This window comes from Ranitomeya imitator, chromosome 4 (genome assembly GCF_032444005.1).
Source record: "Ranitomeya imitator isolate aRanImi1 chromosome 4, aRanImi1.pri, whole genome shotgun sequence".
NCBI classification, from domain to species: domain Eukaryota; kingdom Metazoa; phylum Chordata; class Amphibia; order Anura; family Dendrobatidae; genus Ranitomeya; species Ranitomeya imitator.
In genome coordinates this window covers 361,846,589-361,868,751 of record NC_091285.1, presented here as the reverse complement: position 1 = coordinate 361,868,751, position 22,163 = coordinate 361,846,589, and the positions used below count along the sequence as shown (strand labels likewise).

General features: G+C 43.2%; 1 protein-coding gene across 4 annotated transcripts in view; it reads right to left on the bottom strand.

The window, feature by feature from the left end:
- The window catches only part of RELN (reelin), a 1,116,896-nt gene that overhangs the window by 16,375 nt on the left and 1,078,358 nt on the right, over positions 1–22,163 (bottom strand). For all 4 annotated transcript variants that reach the window (XM_069765109.1, XM_069765110.1, XM_069765107.1 and 1 more), the window contains exon 63: positions 21,536–21,634. In XM_069765109.1, coding sequence (XP_069621210.1) covers positions 21,536–21,634 — 99 coding nt within the window. The remainder of the gene's footprint in view (positions 1–21,535; positions 21,635–22,163) is intronic.

Here is a 22,163-nt window from a genome sequence, read left to right as displayed (position 1 = left end):
CTCATATGACTACACGTATATGACCACATGACCAGGACAACTGTTTTTTTCCAATGGAGATTCCCATGGCAAGAAGAGAAGCTCGAGTAATTGATTATTTTTCAATAAAGAAATAAAGTTATATAGTGGAAGGTCATTCAAAATACACTACAATAAATCTGTTTTTACCATTCAATGTCATGTTACAAGATTTCTGCAAGATAGATGCAGTGGATTAAACATGTACTACATTCAGTTTGACAGTTTGCTAATAAAGTATTTACAATCTGACTTGACCATGAGGTGCATAAATAAAAGTGAATAAGTTGACAAATTGTACCAGATTAACTGTGAATCATATATTTAATAATGTTATAAAACATGATTAGTATGTAAGCTGAAAGGTGGGCCATGCTTCAAGTTTTATTTTGACCCTGGTGTTGGAAAGGCAAACTTCCAACTATGACTCCAGATATTTTTTAGATTCCAACTCCAATTCAATCTACGTCATAATGGCTGATGTATATAACAAGAATTTGCTGGGTTTGACGAATTGTTAAATATTTTTTGATTTGCAGAGTATCTCAATACCAAAAAGCTTCTAGTTGCATGGAAAATATATGTTTAACAGTTTGAGGTTTCCTAGTACTGTATTGAACCACTTTTGAGATCTTTAATGCAAACACAGTTATACCCTAATGCTGGTGGGCACTTGGAAATGTCCATTGAAGAGGATGTGGAGGAAGTGCATAAGCATTGCATGATAAAGAGGTATCACCTTAATACTAGAGATGGGCAAACCCGAACAGTAAAGTTCGGGGTCTGCACTGAGCCTACTGTTCAGGTACGGACCCCGAACAAGGACTTCACCAGGAAGTCCATGTTACTGTTCGGGTTTGGCACCTCGAACATCGGGTGTTTTTCATGCTGTCATGTGCATGACAGTGCGGCAAACACTACCTCTGATCGGATGACATCGTGAGCCCGCCGCTGTGATCAGAGGTAAAAGGTTTTGAGGTGTGATAATTCCCTTTCTTCTTCTACTTTGGTTTAACCCCATCCTCCAATCCCCATTGTTTACATCTGTTGTTTATGTGTGTATATTTGTATGATTGGTATTTTCCTTTAACCGTGTTCGTATTACCTTGTTAGTCTGGTTGGTGTATTACAGTACACTACTACTCCCCTCTTCCCTGGGTGGAAGTACAGACTGAGGGTGGTTTCAGGAGCTAAGGCAAGGTATGTGGCCCCGGCGTCTACACCATCAAACGTAATCCGGGGAATTAGGACGCCCCTAGCATTAGGGACAGGGAAGGAGCCCCTGGTTCAGGGACACCCGACAACAAAGTTGTGACACCTGCTTTGCTTTGTCTTCCATGTGTATAATTTGTGCAGTTCTGGGACCTCTGGTTCTGCTAGTCTAGTTTTTGTTTTCAACTGGTTTTTGCAACCTTCTCTGTGCCTTCTATTAGGAGGTAATGTAATGTAAAATCCACCGCACTCCCTTATGTGGAATATCTTTGAGCAGAAATGTAACTTTTTTTGAAATTTGCTAATTTATTCAAGTAAAGAATTAATCAATAACATCGGATCAAACACAAGACAATTGTTACAAATTGTGTATGCGACTCAGAATGGTGACGTTTCGACCCTCCCGGGTCTTAATCTAGGGTTGCACTAAATCCAGGTTTTTTGGGAAATAACAGAAAGGACGTCGTCCCTGTGGTGTCCAGGGGCAGGTATTCCTTTCTAATGAGTATAGCCTAGTGGGTGATTCGTCTCTAGGTGCAACCTGGTTTGAAAATAACAGCGGCGCAACTGCGTCTTGCTGATAATTTAATGGTGGATACGGCCCAAGGGGTAGTCTGTTTATGGGTATAGCCTTATTAAGGAATAATGGAGGCGCATCCGCGTCTTGTTGGTGATGGGACCATATAAACAGCCTAAAGGGGAATCCGTGTATGGGTATAACCTTAATAATGAAAAACAGCGGCGCATCTGCGTCTTGCTGGTGTTTTAGTGAAAAATACGGCCAAAAGGGTAGAGCCTTAATAGGGAGAAACAGCGGCGCTACTGCGTCTTGCTGATGGAGAAGGCGTGAAACCCTGGGAGGTGAGTGAGCGGCGCTCCTGCATCCTGTAGTAATTATTTCTTTACTTGAATAAATTAGCAAATTTCAAAAAAAGTTACATTTCTGCTCAAAGATATTCCACATAAGGGAGTGCGGTGGATTTTACATTACATTGACAGTAGACCTTATGGTCTGTCGCACCAGCACCCCGACCCAATACAGAGTGCAGGCCGATATCTTTATATTTATGTTCTATTAGGAGGTGACACGTTTTTGTACCCAGTCCTTATATCTTTCAGGGATCCTCTTCCCTCTATATATAGGTCTTCGCTTGAAATTAACCTAAGATCGTCAGTGGGTCTATTTGCTAGGAATGGGTCGCCCACTTCATCGTAAGGTATCAGCCTAGTCATAGTGTAGGGTCAGTTTTCCCTGTTCTACCCTAGTCCTGTGTTGCAGTTCCATAACAGTTTGTCCAACCAGAAAGAAGTATAAAAAAAAATCCCTCCCGGATTTCTGCAATATGAACAGGGTTCAAGATCTTGCTCAACGTCTGCAAGGGTTAACTTTGGAAGTTGCCAGCTTACAACAGCACGTGAGTAATTTCCCTGGAATCCGCTCTGAAGAACCTAAGGTGGGTTTGCCTGAATGTGTTTCTGGTAAACAACAGGATTTTTTTTTGTTTAAAATTGCATGTTTACTTTATTTTCGGCTTAGGCCCAGGTCTTCAGGGGCTGAATTACATCGTGTGGGGATTATGTCATTATTGTGAGGTGAGCAGCAAGTTTGGATATTTTCGTTGTGTCCGGATGACCCTTGTTTGATGTCAGTAGAAGCGTTTTTTCTGCTATGGGGGTATTATATGATGATCCTGATCAGGTCACTACAGCTGAGGCAGAACTCAGAAGGCTGAAACAGGTTTCCAGGGACGCTGAGAGATATTGTACCCAGTTCAGACGATGGTCTGCAGAAGTCAGCTGGAATGATCCAGCACTTAAGAGTCAGTTTTTAGCAGGTTTGAATGACAGGGTTAAAGATTTACTCATTGCATATCCTGCACCTGCTACGCTTGAGGCTGCTATGCAGTTAGCTATCCGGGTAGATAGAAGATTGAGAGATAGAATAAGGAGAAGTTTTCAATTTTGCTGGATCCAGTCTCTCAGGAGAGTCCTGTTGACTGTGGGGAACTGATGCAACTTGGGGCAATGTCCTCTCTTTTCCAGGAAAGGGAAAGAAGGTTCTCTGAGGGGCCATGCCTTTATTGTGGTAAGGCTGACTATTTTATTAAGCAATGTGAAGGACGCATAAGCAAGGAAAAGAGAAAAAAAAAGGTCAATCAGAGTAACCCTCCCGTTCACATTGCGTTTTTACAGTCCGCAGGAGTTTCTGTTTCTGGTAGTTCTACCTGTCGGGGTCATTCAATTGATTTTCAAGTGATGGTGGACTGCGGTTCTGCACTTAATTTGATTGATCAACAATTTCTAGACAAGTATAAGATTGATTCTGTACCTTTAACATGCCCTTTTCCTGTAGTGGCGATTGATAACACTCCTCTAGAGCATGGGTGCGTTTCTCGAAAAGTTACTGGGTTTTTACTCATTGTGAATACGGAACACCAGGAATCTTTAGATTTGTTTGTACTTGCCTTTTCCAGTTGTCCTGGGGTTACCCTGGTTAAAAATGCACAATTCTGTACTGGACTGGTCGTCAAGTACGATAAGATCCTGGGATCAGGAGTGTTATGGGAAATGTTGTGATGTACACATTGCTGCTGTTGTGAAAAGTGAGTTACCTGAAGCCATTCAGGAATTTTGGAAAGTTTTTTCAGAAGTGGAGTCACAAGCTCTACTACGTCATAGAGATTACGATTGCGCTATTGAGTTCGTCCAAGGTGCCACTCTCTCTAAGAGTCGTTTATTTAATCTGACGATTCCCACGGGAGGCCTTAAAGGAATACCTGCAAACTAGTCTTGCTGCAGGTCATATAAGACCCTCTAATTCTCCTGTGGCTGTCGAATTCTTTTGTGTCAAAAAAAGATGAAAGTCTTAGGCCGTGTCTGGATTTCAGGGAGATTAATAAGATCACTGTGCGCAATCCTTACCCCTTGCCGCTAATTCTGGATTTGTTTAACCAATTAGTTGGAGCCAAGTGGTTCTCTAAGATCGATCTCCGTGGGGCATATTATTTGCTGCAGGTAAAAGAAGGCGATGCATGGAAGATAGCCTTTAATACCCCGGAAGGTGATTTTGAGTGTCTAGTAATGCTTTTCGGCCTTACAAATGCTCCGGCCTTCTTTCAAAATTTTATTAACGACGTTCTGAGGCCATTGATCGGTAGGAGTGTTATTGTTTATTTGGATGATATTTTGATCTACTCGCCCGATCTAGAGTCTCATTGGCAGAGAGTCCGCGAGGTTCTGCAGATTCTGAGAGAAAACACACTCTTTGCCAAACTGGAAAAATCCTAATTTGCAGTACAGAAAATTAGTTTTTTGTGGTACTTTATTTCCAGTGATGGTTTTGAGATGGACCCCGTGAAGGTTCAGGCAGTATTGGAGTGGCCTAGACCTGAATGCTTGAAGTCGATTCAGATATTCTTGGGGTTTGCTAATTATTATAGAAAATTCATAAAGAATTTTTCTGTTATCACGAAAACCCTTACTGATCTTACTAAGAATGGTTCCAATAGTGTCCAATGGTCCCCTGAGGCTGTTAAGGCTTTTGAGCATCTTAAGGAGAGGTTTAGCTCTGCTCCTGTTTTGATCCGGACAGATGAGACTAAGCCGTTTCTGGTAGAGGTGGATGCCTCATCAGTAGGAGTGGGGGCTGTTCTGTCTCAGGAAGGAGAGAATGGAGTACATCCCTGTGCATTCTTTTCTAAGAAATTTTCAGAGGCGGAGCTCAACTATGATGTTGGGAACCGAGAATTGCTGGCTATTAAGCTTGCGTTTGAGCACTGGTGACATTTTTTGAAGGGCGCTAGACATCCTACACAAGTCTTTACTGATCGTAAGAATCTGATCTATCTGGATGCTGCTAAACGTTTGAATGCCCGTCAAGCCAGGTGGGCATTATTTTTTGCCCGGTTCCATTTCTCTGTGACATATATCCCTGGGACAAAGAATGTCAGCCTGATGCTTTGTCTCGAAGTTTCTCCCCAGATGTTAATTCTGAAAGGGAGGAATCTATTCTACAAGAGGGGTGGTGGTGGCAGCATTAGGTTCTGAGTTGGAAAATAGCATTCTTAAAGCCCAGGATGTGGCACCAACTAACACTCCGTATGGGAAATTATTTGGGTCTAAAGCCCTGAGGAGAGCTTTGTTTACGGAATGTCATGAGTCTTGTTTGGTGGGTCATCCAAAGATTGCCGAAACAAGAAAGTCGATCGGCCGGAGTTTCTGGTGGCCGGGGTGGCTAAGAGAAATTGTCAAGTGGGTGTGTCAGGGTTCCGTGTGCGCTAGGTCGAAGGCTTCTCATGCTCCGGCGGTAGGGTTGCTTTGCCCGTTAGAGATTCCTAGTTCTCCATGGACGCATCTTGCAATGGATTTTATCACCGACCTGCCGGTCTCTGAGGGTTTTTCTGTCATCTGGGTGGTTGCCCGGGCATTTGTGAAAGAGATTGTCAGACTCCATGGTGTTCCCACGGACATTGTCTCCGATAGGGGACCACAGTTTGTGGCTCACTTTTGGCGTGCCTTTTGTGACAGACTTAAGGTTCATTTGTAATTTTCGTCGGGTTATCATACGCAGTCCAATGGACAGACCGATAGGAAGAACCAGGACCTTGAGCAGTTTTTGAGATGTTTTGTAGCGGACAATCAGGAGATGTGGTCAGAATATCTATCATTCGCCGAGTTTGCTCTCAATAATCATACATCTTCTTCGGCTGAATGTTCTCCTTTCTTTTGTTGTACTGGGAAGCATTCATCTTTCGGTCCTTTTTCTAGGATTGGGGTGGCGGTGCCTGAGGAGGAGAATTTTTCCTGAAATTTGGAAAGAGTTTGGACCAGTGTGCGCCATAATCTGAAACAGACTAATCAGAGGTCTTTGAAATATTTTGACAAGAGAAGAACGGAGGCGAGGTTTGTTGTTGGGGACATGGTTTGGTTGTCCTCTAGGAATCGGCGTTTGAAGATCCCTTCTAAAAAGTTGGGGCCAAAGTTTGTAGGACCCTTCAAAGTGGTTCAGATTGTAAACTCGGCAGCGGTGATAAAAGACATTCCTTCGTCCTGGAAAATTAATTCAGTTTTTCATGTATCTTTGCTGAAGAAAGTTGACACGCCAGATAAGTTGGCTATGCCGTCTGCTCCTCCAGTTTGAGGACTGCGAGTTTGAGATTTCGCGCATTCTTGATTCCAGGTGACACAGAGGAGGGTTACAGTATCTTGTGTCCTGGAAGGGTTTCGGTCCTGAGGACAATTCCTGGGTGAAAGCTGTGGACGTCTCTGCATCAAGGTTAATTAAGGCTTTTCACAGGAGATTTCTGAATAAGGCCTGGCCTACAGGATCCGGGGGATCCTCGTTAAAGGTAGGTACTGTTAGAATCTGTTTAGTTTGTGACTATCCGCCATTTTCTTGTGGTGTTCTGGCTGCTGGTCTTTTTCCTCTGGTGCTGGGTTGGTCTTGGGTAAGGTGTTTGTATCACTCTATATTAACCATCACCTGCCTCCCAGTCCTTGCTGGACAACAGTGTTAATCTGCTTGAGTTCTAGCTTGGTGCTTTGCTTTGTCTTCCTTGTGTATAATTTGTGCAGTTCTGTGACCTCTGGTTCTGCTAGTCTAGTTTTTGTTTTCAGCTAGTTTCTGCAACTTTCTCTGTGCCTTCTATTAGGTGACCCATTTTTGTACCCAGTCCTTATATCTTTCAGGGATCGCCTTCCCCCTATCTATAGGTCTTCGCTTGAGATTAACCTAGGATTGTCGGTGGGTCTATTCGCTAGGAATGGGTCGCCCACACCATCGTAGGGTATCAGCCTAGTCATAGTGCAGGGTCAGTTTGCCCTCTTCTACCCTAGTCCTGTGTGGCAGTTCCATAAAACCTTTAACAGCAGCGGGTGAATCGTAGCGCCGTCCATGGCTGTTAACCTGTTAAATCCTGCTGTCAATCTCTGACATCAGCACTAAACACACACCGGCAAAGTTCCACGAGCCCATAGGCGCCAATGAGTTGTCATGACAGCCGAGAGTCTACTGAAGACCCCATTGCCTGTCATTCTGATACTTCTGTGAAACCCAGCCTGTAGATAGTGTTCATAGATCGTCATTTTAGCTATACATAGCAGTTCTGATGCACTGCTATGTACAGCACAAGCGGTTGGAAGATCACAGCTTCAATTTCTCTAAGGGGACGGTTAAATACAGTAAAAAAGTTAAAAAATAAGTTTTTAATAATACAAAAGAACAAAAGATACACAAGTTCAAATCACAAACAAAAATAAAATAAAAAAATACTCATATTTGGTATCGCTGCATTTGTAAGAGTTGGAACTATCAAAATATAATGTAAATGAATCCAATTGGTAAACGGTGTAATGAGAAAAAATCAAAATGCCAAAGTTTTTTGGTCACCGCAACATTGCAATAAAATGCAATAGGAGGCGATCAAAACATTGTGTCCACCCCAAAATGGTATTAATTAAAATGTCAGATCAGGGCGCAAATGGCAACAGAAGCAACATATTTTTTTTATCTACAAATTTCCCAATTTCTTTCACCACTTAAATGAAAAAAAAAAATACATGTTTTGTATCTGCGTACTCTTACTGACCTGGAGAAATACTGTATATTGCCAAGTCAGTTTTACCATATAGTGAACCTGGTGAATAAAACCCCCCAAAACAATTGTGTAATTGCTTTTTTTTTTTTTTGCAATTTCAGCACACTTGGAATTTTTTCGCATTTTTCATTACACTTTGTGATAGAATCAATGGTGTCCTTGAAAAGTACAACTCAGTCTGCAAAAAACAAGCTCTGATACGGCTATATTGATGAAAAATAAAAAAGTTATGGCTGAAAAAGGGGAGGAAAAAACTAAACCAAAGAATTTCCATGTCGTGAAGGGGTTAAATATAAAGTGCATTTGGACCTTTGGCAGTTAAAATTGCAAATATACAATAGAAGTTCCTGGAGCAGAGCTCCTGTTCATTACAATAGAAGCTGCTGTGACTTCATATTGGACAAGGATGCCTAACACAAGGCTTTGTCAATTTGCCGGAGTCTTGAACTCAGAAAAAAGGACATTAATAATTAACTACATTTTTAAAGACTTTTTGTAATTTTCTAACTGTAGTTGCTCTTTAAATAAACTTTTCCAGGTTATAAATGAAGGCTGCTCTGTTCCTGCACCACTGTACAGTAGTTGCAAAACTTTCATCATTTTCCAAGCACAGAGGATTAGGAAAGTAATTACCGTATATACTCGAGTATAAGCCGACTCGAGTATAAGCCGACCCCCCTAATTTTGCCACAAAAAACTGGGAAAACTTATTGACTCGAGTATAAGCCTAGGGTGGAAATGCAGCATTTACCGGTGAATTTCAAAAATAAAAATAGATCATTATTTCCCCATAGCTGTGCCATATAGTGCTCTGCACTGTTCATTTTGTCCCATAGCTGTGCCCCATATAGTGCTCTGCACCGTTCATTTTGTCCCATAGCTGTGCCCCATACTGTGCTCGGCACCGTTCATTATTGCCCCATATCTGTGCCCCATATACAATGCTCTGCACCGTTCATTTTGTCCCATAGCTCTGCCCCATACAGTGCTCTGCACCGTTCATTATTGCCCCATATCTGTGCCCCATATATGCTCTGCACCGTTCATTTTGTCCCATAGCTCTGCCCCATACTGTGCTCTGCACCGTTCATATTGCCCCATAGCTGTGCCCCATACTGTGCTCGGCACCATTCATTATTGTCCCATATCTGTGCCCCATATCTGCTCTGCACCGTTCATTTTGTCCCATAGATGCTCCACATAAATCTGTGCCGCCGCCGCTGCTGCTGCTGCAATAAAAAAAAAAACAACACATACTCACCTCTCTTGCTTGCAGCTCCCAGCGTCCGGTCCCGGCGCCTCCATCTTCCCGGCGTCTCTGCTCTGACTGATCAGGCAGAGGGCGCCGCGCACACTATATGCGTCATCGCGCCCTCTGACCTGAACAGTCAGAGCGCAGAGACGCCGGGAAGATGGAGGCGCCGGGAAGATGGAGCGACGCCCGGCGGCTGGAACGCGGACAGGTGAATATTACATACTTACCTAGTCCTGACACTCCCCGCACAGCTGGTCTTCGGTGCCGCAGCCTCTTCCTCCATCAGAGGTCACCGGCACTGCTGATTAGAGAAATGAATACGCGGCTCCACCCCTATGGGAGGTGGAGCCGCCTATTCATTTTTCTAATGAGCGGTCCCACGTGACCGCTGGAGAGGGGAAGAACTGCAGCACCGAAGACCGTGGGACGGCAGGGACAGCGCCAGGACCGCCGGGACTAGGTGAGTATGCCTCAGCGCCCTCTCCCCCTCACCCGCCGACCCTGCCGCCCACCTTGACTCGAGTATAAGCCGAGAGGGGCACTTTCAGCCCAAAAATTTGGGCTGAAAATCTCAGCTTATACTCGAGTATATACGGTATATAAGATCCATGGGACATCACATCTTGCCAATGCAAATATTTTGTAAGATGAAAACCCTTTAAATCTGGTTTTGTCCTTAATGACAACTTTTTTCCTTTCACTTTTTTTTTATTGTCACAATTCCGAGACGTATCACTTTTTTTTTTCTGGTGACAACTGTATAAGAGCTTGTTTTTTCAGGATATGTTGCATTTGTCAGTGAAAATATTTTAGGGTAACTATAAGCAAATGTTTATTAACACTGCCAGTGACAAACTATAATCAGTACAGCAATTCTGTGTTTTTTGCTTCCTAAATTCTGCTTTATTCACCAATCTTCATGCTACAGAAATAGATTAACTTTATTTTGAAAGGTCAGTACAATTATGGTGATGACAAATTTATGTCCGTTTATTTCCGGTACCGGAAAAAATGGTACCGGAGATATCCGTGTCCCTGTGTGTAATACTTGCGGCACACGTGTGGCAACTGTGTGCCGCATCAGTACCACACGGATGGACGGCAGGGAAAAAGTGCTACAGTAAGTGCTGTTCCCCGGCGCCGGGTGCTGAAGTCGGCTCTCATCATTCTCCCCTGCTCTGCCGGTGATTGGCACAAGCAGTGGAGAATGATGAGAGTTATATTCAAGTTAGAACAATGACAGCAGGTAGGGGCTTTTGGGACTATTACTCCCATCAACCTACACCTGCTGCTGCTAATAACAGTGACAGCAGGAGTGGATGATGGGGGTATTCCTCACCCGCCGCCTGCGCTATAACTAAAAAAATGAATGAAAAACCCGGTATGGGTTCCCCGATATTTTCTATAACCAGCCAGGCAAAACTCACAGCTGAGGGCTGCAACCTTCAGCTGTCAGCTTCAGCAAGGCTGGTTATCAAGAATAGATAATTATTTAAACAAAAACAGCAATTCTGGCATCATTTTTCATATTATTTCTTGAGGTTGTTCATTGTGCGGGATAAATAATAATAATAAAGTTTGATAGAATTAATTCTTATGAAAGGGGCAATACCAAATATGTGAAATTTTTTAAAGGGCTTGTTTTTCCCACAAATTAATATTTTTTTTCATTGCTAATGGGGTTGTCTGGCCTTGGGGTACAAGTCTGCAGTCACTCTATGTGACGGCAGGCTTGTGAGTTCTCACAGCGTGTGCACTACAGACAGTGAGGATTCTCCAGTGTTAGCGATGGAAACAGGCGATCATGTAACCAAAATGATGTGCTATTTGCATACTTCCAGCCACATTCCAATTAGACATATCTGTCCTTGCTTATTACACTGGCATTAAGCAAAGCTGTGCACGTTTAGTTGGCATGTAACCACATGTATGCAAATTGCAAACTTGTGGTCACGCGCCTTCCGCGCTGTCAAATGCCTCTTCAGCTGCTGTCACTATTGATGATGGCATGTCAGGGCTGGATTAGGAGCTAGATCTTGTCCCAGTAGATTCAGCAGAAGTTTTCCTGTGTATTACAACTGACTCATGTTGTGGATGGCAAGGACACATATCCTGTGCCTGAAATTTCCAGGGTATGTAACTGTACACCAGATTTTGGTAAACTGCTTGAAATCTGGATGTACAGTTCTGCCCATTTGTGGGAGATAATAATGTTTTGCAATCTCATGGCATTGTTACTATATTGTGGTGTTCAAATAAAGATGGATAGTATCAATCTATAAATTTCTTTGATTTAAAAGAAAAATAACTGAATTACCGTTGTGGTACATTATTTTTCACAATAGACTGGACACATATACTAGAATCACTTAAATAGCTTGCATTTTAAGGAGATAATCCCCCTTTATGATTTAAAAAGAGAAAACACCAAGGTTTGACAATAAATGGCTTCACCCAACCACTAACCATGAGAGGAGAAAAAGTTTTGGTGTTATCATTCATATCTCTGAAAAAGGCCAACAAAAGCAAAAATCCTGTATATCTATATATATATATATATCATGTGTATATATATATATATATATATATATATATATATATATATATATATATAAGATTTTTGAATTATACCTTGGACTATATACTCAATTTTTTCATTATTCATTCCAGTATAAGAGTGTCCATATAGACTTAATGATTGGGTCTCTAAAACCAGGCACAGGGTCTTTAACATACCTATATCTTTAAATATGGTTTCTGTTTTGATAATATTGTTTCATACGAAAGTTAATGAAGTATAAATCACCTTTATGTAGCAAGATTTGCCTTCTTTTAAACTTTGTCTGATGTGGGAGGTTTACTTGGACAAAAATAATACTCAATTTGTTCTGATTGATCTTGTAATATTATTCCTGGATATGTTCTCATCAACAACTATGTCAGGTAATCATGTTTGACTATGTAAAGCAAAGCGGCTGTTATGGTATCAATGTCAGCAAAATCCGACCAATCACTTTACATTTCCGAACTGTTTGTTGCGTTAAATTACCTACCCAAAATATTTGCTTCTAAATTGCCCATCTAACATATTTTCTCCGGGCCCTGTACAGGCTCCCGAGGACCACTGTGCCCAGGCCGTGAACAACAGAGCTAGGAACGATGGCTGGCAAAACGCTGGCCTCCTGCCCTTTAATTATTCTTGACATTGCATGCACGCAGTGTTTACTATTGAAAGATGTGGCGTGTATATACCCCTAGTCCCTCCTGTGATATATATGCCACAACGTCTCCTGTGATGTATATGCACCATCATTTCCTTTGATGTATATACCTCAGCCTCAATGTCTCCTGTGTTGTATGTGCCTCAACGTCTCCAGTGATGTATATGCCCCAAGCCCTTTCAGTGATATATATGCCCAAACATCTCCTTTGATGTACATGCCTCCAATGTCTCCTGTGATGTATATGCCCCCAGCCCCTCCTGTGATGTATTAGTCCCCAGCATCTCCTGTGATGTATATTCCCCAGCCCCTCCTGTGATGTGTAAATCCAAGACCCTTGTGTGATGTATATGACCCAACGTCAGCTGTGATGTACTGTATATGCCCTATTGTTTCCTGTAATGTATATGCCCCAGCCCCAGCATATAACATGTGATGTATAGGTTCCAGTCCCAGTGTCTCCTGTGTAATGTATATGCTATGTTACACCTGTTACACCTGGTCCAGCTTCTTTACCCTCCCGGGGTCCCCGTCAGGACTCCCACTCTGTGCCAGCTCCACACTGTCTGGATGCAGCCTCTGCTCCTCCTCCCTCAGCTGCTTTTTGGCATGCAGCCAGCAGGTTCCCGAGCAGAGTACTTAGATCGCGTGCGCGCTCACTCCCTGTCTCTTAAAGAGACAGCGTGCATTTTTCAAAAGTTCTTCTGACCAATGGTGTGTTAATGATCACTATTTCTAGCCCCTCCACCATAGGGAGGGTGCCGGAGCAACAAGTATCCACTGTTGCTTACTTCCGGTTCCTGTCTGCACGTGCTCCTGTTTCTGAAGTTCTTATGCTAGTACTTCGCTTATACTGTCTGTTTCCACAGATCATCAGCTAAAGTTACCCGGCTATCCTGGACGACGACAGTCAAATCTACGCAATCCCGTCTCGTCCCATCAGTCAGCCATCTACCTCTTCGGACAACGCCACACTCGCCAGTACCAACTCTTACCCGTATACCCGGTATCATCTGGTTAGCTCTACGTCTTCCGCTAACCCTGCTTTTCCGTCTGTTCCGCTGGGACAGCGGCCACGAGTCCGGGGTCTAACTGGAGGTAGCACCCGTGTCCTCCAGGCATTCCATTCTGACCCTGTTTGAGGGGGACATACTACGGGTGTCTGGAGCTCACATAATCACGCCCCCTTCGGAGCCCCCCGGACCGTGGTCCCGAGGTTCCACATTAAACTTCAATAAAAACGAATGTGAACTTCATCTTCTGTGCCTCCATTTCCATTCGTTACATGCTGCAATCCCAGTGTCTACTGTAGAATGTATATGCTCCAATCCCAGTGTCTCTTGTATAATGTATATGCTCCAGTCCCAGTGTCTCCTGTAGAATGTATATGCTCCAGTCCCAGTGTCTCCTGTATAACGTACAGTACAGAGCAAAAGTTTGGACACACCTTCTCATTTAAAGAATTTTTCTGTATTTACATGACTATGAAAATTGTAAATTCACACTGAACGCATCAAAACTGTGAATTAACACATAAGGAATTATATCCTTAACAAAAAAGTGTGAAACAACTGGAATTATGTCTTATATTCTAGGTTCTTCAAAGTAGCCACCTTTTGCTTTGATGACTGCTTTGCACACTCTTGGCATTCTCTTGATGAGCTTCAAGAGGTAGTCACCGGAAATGGTTTTCACTTCACAGGTGTGCCCTGTCAGGTTTAATAAGTGGGATTTCTTGCCTTATAAATGAGGTTGGGACCATCAGTTGTGTTGTGCAGAAGTCTGGTGGATACACAGCTGATAGTCCTACTGAATAGACTGTTAGAATCTGTATTATGGCAAGAAAAAAGCAGCGAAGTAAAGAAAAACGAGTGGCCATCATTACTTTAAGAAATGAAGGTCAGTCAGTCCCAAAAATTGGGAAAACTTTGAAAGTGTCCCCAAGTGCAGTGGCAAAAACCATCAAGCGCTACAAAGAAACTGGCTCACATGAGGATCGCCCCAGGAAGGGTAGACCAAGAGTCACCTCTGCTTCTGAGGAAATTTTTTTCCGAGTCACCAGCCTCAGAAATCGCAGGTTAACAGCAGCTCAGATTAGAGACCAGGTCAATGCCACACAGAGTTCTAGCAGCAGACACATCTCTACAACAACAACAACAACTGTTAAGAGGAGACTTTGTGCAGCAGGTCTTCATGGTATAGCTGCTAGGAAACCACTGCTAAGGACAGGCAACAAGGACATTAGACCATTGGAAATCTGTGCTTTGGTCTGATGAGTCCAAATTTGAGATCTTTGGTTCCAACCACCGTGTCTTTGTGCGACGCAGAAAAGGTGAACGGATGGACTCTACATGCCTGGTTCCCACCGTGAAGCATGGAGGAGGTGTGATTGTGTGAGGGTGCTGTGCTGGTGACAATGTTGGGGATATATTCAAAATTGAAGGCATACTGGACCAGCATGGCTACCACAGCATCATGCAGCGGCATGCTATTCCATCCAGTTTGCGTTTAGTTGGACCATCATTTATTTTTCAACAGGACAATAACCCCAAAAACACCTCCAGGCTGTGTAAGGACTATTTGACCAAGAAGAAGAGTGATGGGGGTGCTACGCCAGATGACCTGGCCTCCACAGTCACCAGACCTGAACCCAATCGAGATGGTTTGAGGTGAGCTGGACCGCAGAGCGAAGGCAAAAGGGCCAACAAGTGCTAAGCATCTCTGGGAACTCCTTCAAGATTGTTGGAAGACCATTCCCGGTGACTACCTCCTGAAGCTCATCAAGAGAATGCCAAGAGTGTACAAAACAGTCATCAAAGCAAAAGGTGGCTACTTTGAAGAACCTAGAATATAAGACATATTTTCAGTTGTTTCACAATTTTTTGTTAAGAATGTAATTCCACATGTTTTAATTCATAGTTTTGATGCCTTCAGTGTGAATTTACAATTTTCATAGTTATGAAAATACAGAAAAATCTTTAAATGAGAAGGTGTGTCCAAACTTTTGCTCTGTACTGCATATGCTCCAGTCCCAGTATCTCCTGTGTAATGCATATGCTGTCTGGAAAGGCAGTTGTGAGTAGAATCATCATCATTACTACCTAACATCATACATTGTACCAAAGAGAAGCAGTTTGTTTCAGCTGTCACATTAAGGGTGAGTTGATTACATATTTGACCAAATAAAGCAGAATTAATTTAAAGTTGATAATTTTGTACAGCCCCCGATGGATGGTATAAATATCCAAATGACCCCTGGTAGAAAAACAGTTTCCCCATCCTTGATATGTAGGTTTATTATTGAAACCTTTGCTCATTTTGAGCTTAGCAATCAAATGGAAAAATGGCAATCAATAATTGGGTCCACCCTTACTTTTACACAGAGCTACAGTATATATCAATTTGTTTAAAGGGATTGTCCCAAACTCGAAAGCCCTTTTCTCAATCATTATGTTTCCCTAACACCTATACTCCACTCCAATGAGGGTGCTGTTCCAGCAGTGTCAGCACTGGCTTTCCCAGGGCTCATGCGATATTGCTATGTCATGTGATCCCTTAGGCTAGGTTCACATCGCGTTAGGGCAAACCGTTTAACGGATCCATTTCTAAGCAGCACTAACGCTATGTAACGGATCAGTTAACGCGCCCATAGACTTCAATTAGCGTAACGCATCCTAACGCATGTCAAAATTTGCATGCGTTGCAATGGTCCGTTACTTTGTAACGCACCTTCGAATGCGGACTACCACGTTTTTGGGTATGTTACGGCGAACGCACAGGGAACGGAAGCGTTAGCTGTGCATTGAACTCTTGCTAACGCATGCCAACACAATGAAACCATGAGTTAACACATGCGTTAGCTCGATCGCATAAAAAAGACAATTTTGGACACATCATTAGCGCATCCGTTTAACGGATCCGTTAAACGGAATGCCCTAACGCGATGTGAACCTAGCTTTAGGTCAATTAGCACTGGCTTCACTCTCACCTCCTTCAGACAAAGCAAACATCTGTAGGAAGTGAGAAATGCAACTGATCTTTAACTTCCTACAGATGATTAGCCACAAGGATCACGTGACATATCAATATTACAGAAACTGCTGGAACGACACCGGCACTGGAGGTGAGTATGTGTTATTATTTTATAAGGGAGAAATATAGTGATTAAAAAGGGTCTGTCCGAGTAGTGGACAAACCATGTCTATAGATCAGACCTGGGCAAGATGCGGCCCGCGGGCCGCATCCGGCCCGCCTGATGATTTTTAACGGCCCGCCAGCTAGCTGTCAGTTCTGACAGCCGCCGCCGGCACCGCTCGGCCAGCCGCCAGATGCTTATGAGGGCTGGCGGCTGGAGTGAAGGCCCCGAGGTCATCCACACGCTGCGCATTGCAGCGCATACAGTTCCTCCATACGGGAGTCCTCCAGGGTCAGGATGTGATTGACACAGCATCAGGAGCCATTAGCTCCTGGCTGTGTCAATCATTCTTGTTTCCGGAGGCAGCATTATGCCACCGGTCACAAGAGGCTGCGCTCCGCATTGGCCCTGTACGTCACGTGCGTACGTCACCTGCGTACGTCACTCCACGGCCGCGCGGGATGCTGCGGTGAAGAAAGTTGCTGGCTGATGGTCTCCATCCTTCGGGTGAGTATCAGTGGTGGTCTCAGCAGTGGCGTATCCAGGGGGCCCCCGGGCGCAGCCGACAGTGCAGCACTATATGGGGGCCATAACATTTGTGCAGCACTATATGGGGGCCAAACTGTTTGTGCTGCTGTATATGGGGCCATAACATTTGTACTGCTGTATATGGGGCCCATACTGTTTGTGCTGCTGTATATGGGGGCCATACTGTTTGTGCTGCTGTATATGGGGCCCATACTGTTTGTGCTGATGTATATGGGGCCCATACTGTTTGGGCTGCTGTATATGGGGCCCATACTGTTTGTGCTGCTGTATATGGGGCCATACTGTTTGTGCTGCTGTATATGGGGCCCATACTGTTTGTGCTGCTGTATATGGGGGCCATACTGTTTGTGCTGCTGTATATGGGGCCCATACTGTTTGTGCTGCTGTATATGGGGCCCATACTGTTTGTGCAGCACTATATGGGGCCATACTGTTTGTGCTGCTGTATATGGGGCCCATACTGTTTGTGCTGCTGTATATGGGGGCCATACTGTTTGTGCTGCTGTATATGGGGGCCATACTGTTTGTGCTGCTGTATACGGGGCCCATATTGTTTGTGCAGCACTATATGGGCCCATACTGTTTGTGCTGCTGTATATGGGGCCCATACTGTTTGTGCTGCTGTATATGGGGCCCATACTGTTTGTGCTGCTGTATATGGGGGCCATACTGTTTGTGCTGCTGTATATGGGGCCCATACTGTTTGTGCAGCACTATATGGGGCCATACTGTTTGTGCTGCTGTATATGGGGCCATACTGTTTGTGCTGCTGTATATGGGGCCCATACTGTTTGTGCAGCACTATATGGGGCCATACTGTTTGTGCTGCTGTATATGGGGCCAAACTGTTTGTGCTGCTGTATATGGGGCCATAATGTTTGTGCTGCAGTATATGGGGCCATAATGTTTGTGCTGCAGTATATGGGGCCATAATGTTTGTGCTGCAGTATATGGGGCCATAATGTTTGTGCTGCAGTATATGGGGCCCATACTGTTTGTGCTGCAGTATATGGGGCCCATACTGTTTGTGCTGCAGTATATGGGGCCCATACTGTTTGTGCTGCAGTATATGGGGCCATAATGTTTGTGCTGTAGTATATGGGGCCCATACTGTTTGTGCTGCAGTATATGGGGCCCATAATGTTTGTGCTGCTGTATATGGGGGCCATACTGTTTGTGCTGCTGTATATGGGGCCCATACTGTTTGTGCTGCTGTATATGGGGCCCATACTGTTTGTGCTGCTGTATATGGGGGCCATACTGTTTGTGCTGCTGTATATGGGGCCCATACTGTTTGTGCAGCACTATATGGGGCCATACTGTTTGTGCTGCTGTATATGGGGCCATACTGTTTGTGCTGCTGTATATGGGGCCCATACTGTTTGTGCAGCACTATATGGGGCCATACTGTTTGTGCTGCTGTATATGGGGCCAAACTGTTTGTGCTGCTGTATATGGGGCCAAACTGTTTGTGCTGCTGTATATGGGGCCATAATGTTTGTGCTGCAGTATATGGGGCCATAATGTTTGTGCTGCAGTATATGGGGCCATAATGTTTGTGCTGCAGTATATGGGGCCATAATGTTTGTGCTGCAGTATATGGGGCCCATACTGTTTGTGCTGCAGTATATGGGGCCCATACTGTTTGTGCTGCAGTATATGGGGCCCATACTGTTTGTGCTGCAGTATATGGGGCCATAATGTTTGTGCTGTAGTATATGGGGCCCATACTGTTTGTGCTGCAGTATATGGGGCCCATAATGTTTGTGCTGCAGTATATGGGGCCATAATGTTTGTGCTGCAGTATATGGGGCCATAATGTTTGTGCAGCACTATATGGTGCAAGTGTCTGTATGGGGCATTGCCCATCATATGTATCATGGAACCCGCCAGCTGTAATGCCCCATGCAGATGGCCTTATTATATATATGTATACTACAGTATTGGGTAAAAATGAGTTAATTATATTAGTCCGGCCCTCTAAAACCATCCAAATTTCTCATGCGGCCCCATGGCAAAATTAATTGCCCACCCCTGCTATAGATTGTGCAGAATTTCTAGTTGATAGTGTTCATTTAACAACCCCAAAAATGATTCAGCCAGAATGCCAATATTGATGAGGCAGTATCCACAAGGAATGATACATTCCAATCTGCACTTAATCTATTGTTTACAAATCATACATAAGTGAAAGGAAAACATAAAGGAAGGCAAAGCAAAGCTGTTGCTTTCAAGTATCAAAAATATCTTTAAAAAAGTGACCCTGTTTACTTCAGTACTGTTCACTTTGTATATTTAATTTTTCCCGTACAGTTTTAGAAAATAGAAGCTGATCTTATAGGCCACAGTTTTAGTCTCTCTAACTCATATTTATCAATTTTTTAGACGCATTTACTCTCAATGAATTACTAATTTGCTAATGTGACATTAATTATCAATTTGTGTTAGATTTGAAATTTGGAGTGAAAAGTGGGCATGGGTTTCTGCTTGAACAGTGCAACTCGCAAAAAAAATATTAACTAAATAAATAATCTCTATTCTAAAGAAGTCCTAACATAAATAAAATCACTATTTTATCTAGAGTGAAAATTAACGTCAGTGAGATAGATTGTGACAGATTTGTTAAAGAAGGAAACTTTCAGTGATACATGTGTCAGAATATTTGTCAATATTAAAGAGGACGTTTCACAAGTTTAACCATATTAAACTGGAGTGGCCACATCATGGAATAGAATCTGCAGAGCTGAATAAAAGCAGAGCAGAGCTGAGTTGTGTATCATTGCATCACTTGATGAATCTGAAGTGTTTTGTAATGACACATAACTCAGCTCTGCTGTATCTATATGCAAAGTTTTGTATCATTACAAGGACTTCCAGATCTCCTCTCACAGCGCATTCAGCTCTCACCTTTCACCCACACTGCCTGCTGTGAAATGAGATCTGCAAGAGTGTGTAATAAATATAATATATATCTCATCTCTGCTATATCTCTGCACCAATAGTCCCCAATCTTTCTTAACTTGAGAGACACATTCAGGTCTGATGAAAATCTGCTCTTCTGTGTGGGGCTATTGAGACAGTCACCATTAGAAGACCTGCTCTTCATAGCTGTTGGCTAGACCTGGTGCTAATGTACCAAGCTGGTAGACAGCCACGGGCCACACATCAAGGGACCTGCAAGTCACAATTGGCTCCTGAGTCACAAGTTAGGGACCCTTGCTCTACACAGTAGCTGCAGAGATCAGTGAGGAGGGTGTGTTCTTATCTCCCCTACATCACGCTGCCTGTTTATGATTGGTCAACCTCATGCAAATGAAGAAGTACACGCCCCAGAGACAAATCTCTGGTAATGCCCAATTTAACTAAAAAAGAATTACAGCCTAAATTTTACAAGCTGACATCTCTGAGGGCCAGAAGAACGTAGTACACCGAAATGCGCATCAGGGCTAGGTAAGGTAATTTATTATATGTGTACCTCTCCTTTCCAGCCAATGCTAGTTATGCTACTGGTGTTCTAAGGTTACATGCACCACATACACTGGTTTCATGTAATATATATATTGTTTGATCTATACATATTAGAACTATGGAACATTGTCTGAGATATATTATAAATATATGTATTTCTAGCTACCTCCTGCGACACACTTGTGGTATTGTGGTGCCATCTTGTGGTTTCCAACTTATTTACTAGTTTTAGTGGGTTGTATTTTGTAGTGACTTCGCCGTGCTCGAATGATATGTTTGAATCCCCTCATCTACATGTCTCAAGGCTATTCGACAGCCGCAACACACGCAAAGATAGCCTAACAAGCAGGCAATTCCTGCATGTGCTGCGGCTGTCGAACGGCTGCGAGACATGCAGCCATGGGGATTCAAACATATTTTTCGAGCATGCCGAAGTCACTCGGTTAGCACATGAGCATGCTCGGATAACACTTTATCCAAGCATGTTCGCTTATCACTACTTTTGATGAATGTGAGTTTGTCATAAGTCAAAGCCAGTTCGTAGAGGCAAAATTACAAGTTTATAAAATACATTTAATAAGTCTCACATGATGGAGGTTGTTTGCAAAAACACTATTATGGCCTATTTATCAGACACATCTAATTGAGGAGAGATGAGATTGAGGAGAGATGAGGGTTTGGGGATGGGATGCCCACCGTACATGTAAATGAGCCAGTTTTGACAATACTATCAATGAGGAAGGAAATGACTAAATGTCCAGTCACAGACTTGGACTTCTTAACGTTTGTATATTTAGATAGACAAGACCTCTTGATGACTGAAGCAATGATCACTCCATTCTTGGGTTGTGTCAGGGTTGGACACCACAGATCTGACTTTTATGGCATTTCTGAATTATTTATTATATGATAACCCTTATGAACTTGGGTTGTCCAGTCACCAGCAGATAACAGTTGTTAGAATGCATGTGAAAGGTGGATACTTACATATCCACACAAAGATAGATGAATGGATTTGTTTTCTAGCGATGAATTTGGAATGTTTCTATATAACGGATATATGAGGAGAGCAGATACTCACAGTACAACTTCTACATGATCCAGAGCCCACTGATCATGACCTGATCCATTGTGGCGTGGCTGCCACCAACGTAACAGGACTCCTTTCATACGGGCTTCTCTGTAGAAAAAGAAGTTACATTCACTGCAGATCATAAAAAATCACAAGTGAACACCAGTTACAACTTTATAAATAAACTATAGGATTAATAGATCCTTTTCAAAACTGTCCCAAATTGATCTTTGGGACGCACATTGGTATTTTTGGTGAATTTGGCTAAAATGTAGTATCAGTCACAAATAAACATACAGGTGAGCAGCTGTTATTTGAGAAGCATTAAGAAAAGCTAAGCATTCCAAAGAGTGATCTGTCCATTGTGTTCAACATATCTAAAGTAAAACCCCAATGCACATTAGACTGATATTGGCATTCTAATGTGTATGGGGGCACTGGCCCATTAAACTGGGTACCTGTCGATTTATCATGTCCAATTTTGGACTGCTGATTGCTTTATCCTCCTGAAAATAAGCTGTCAGCATGTGTGTCAGTGACTTTCTCATAGAGAGCACAGGAGCCCTCTGCAAAGCAAGCACTGGTGTATATGGAAGAGATGGCCAAGATATTTGTCAGCTGAAAAATCAGCTGGAAC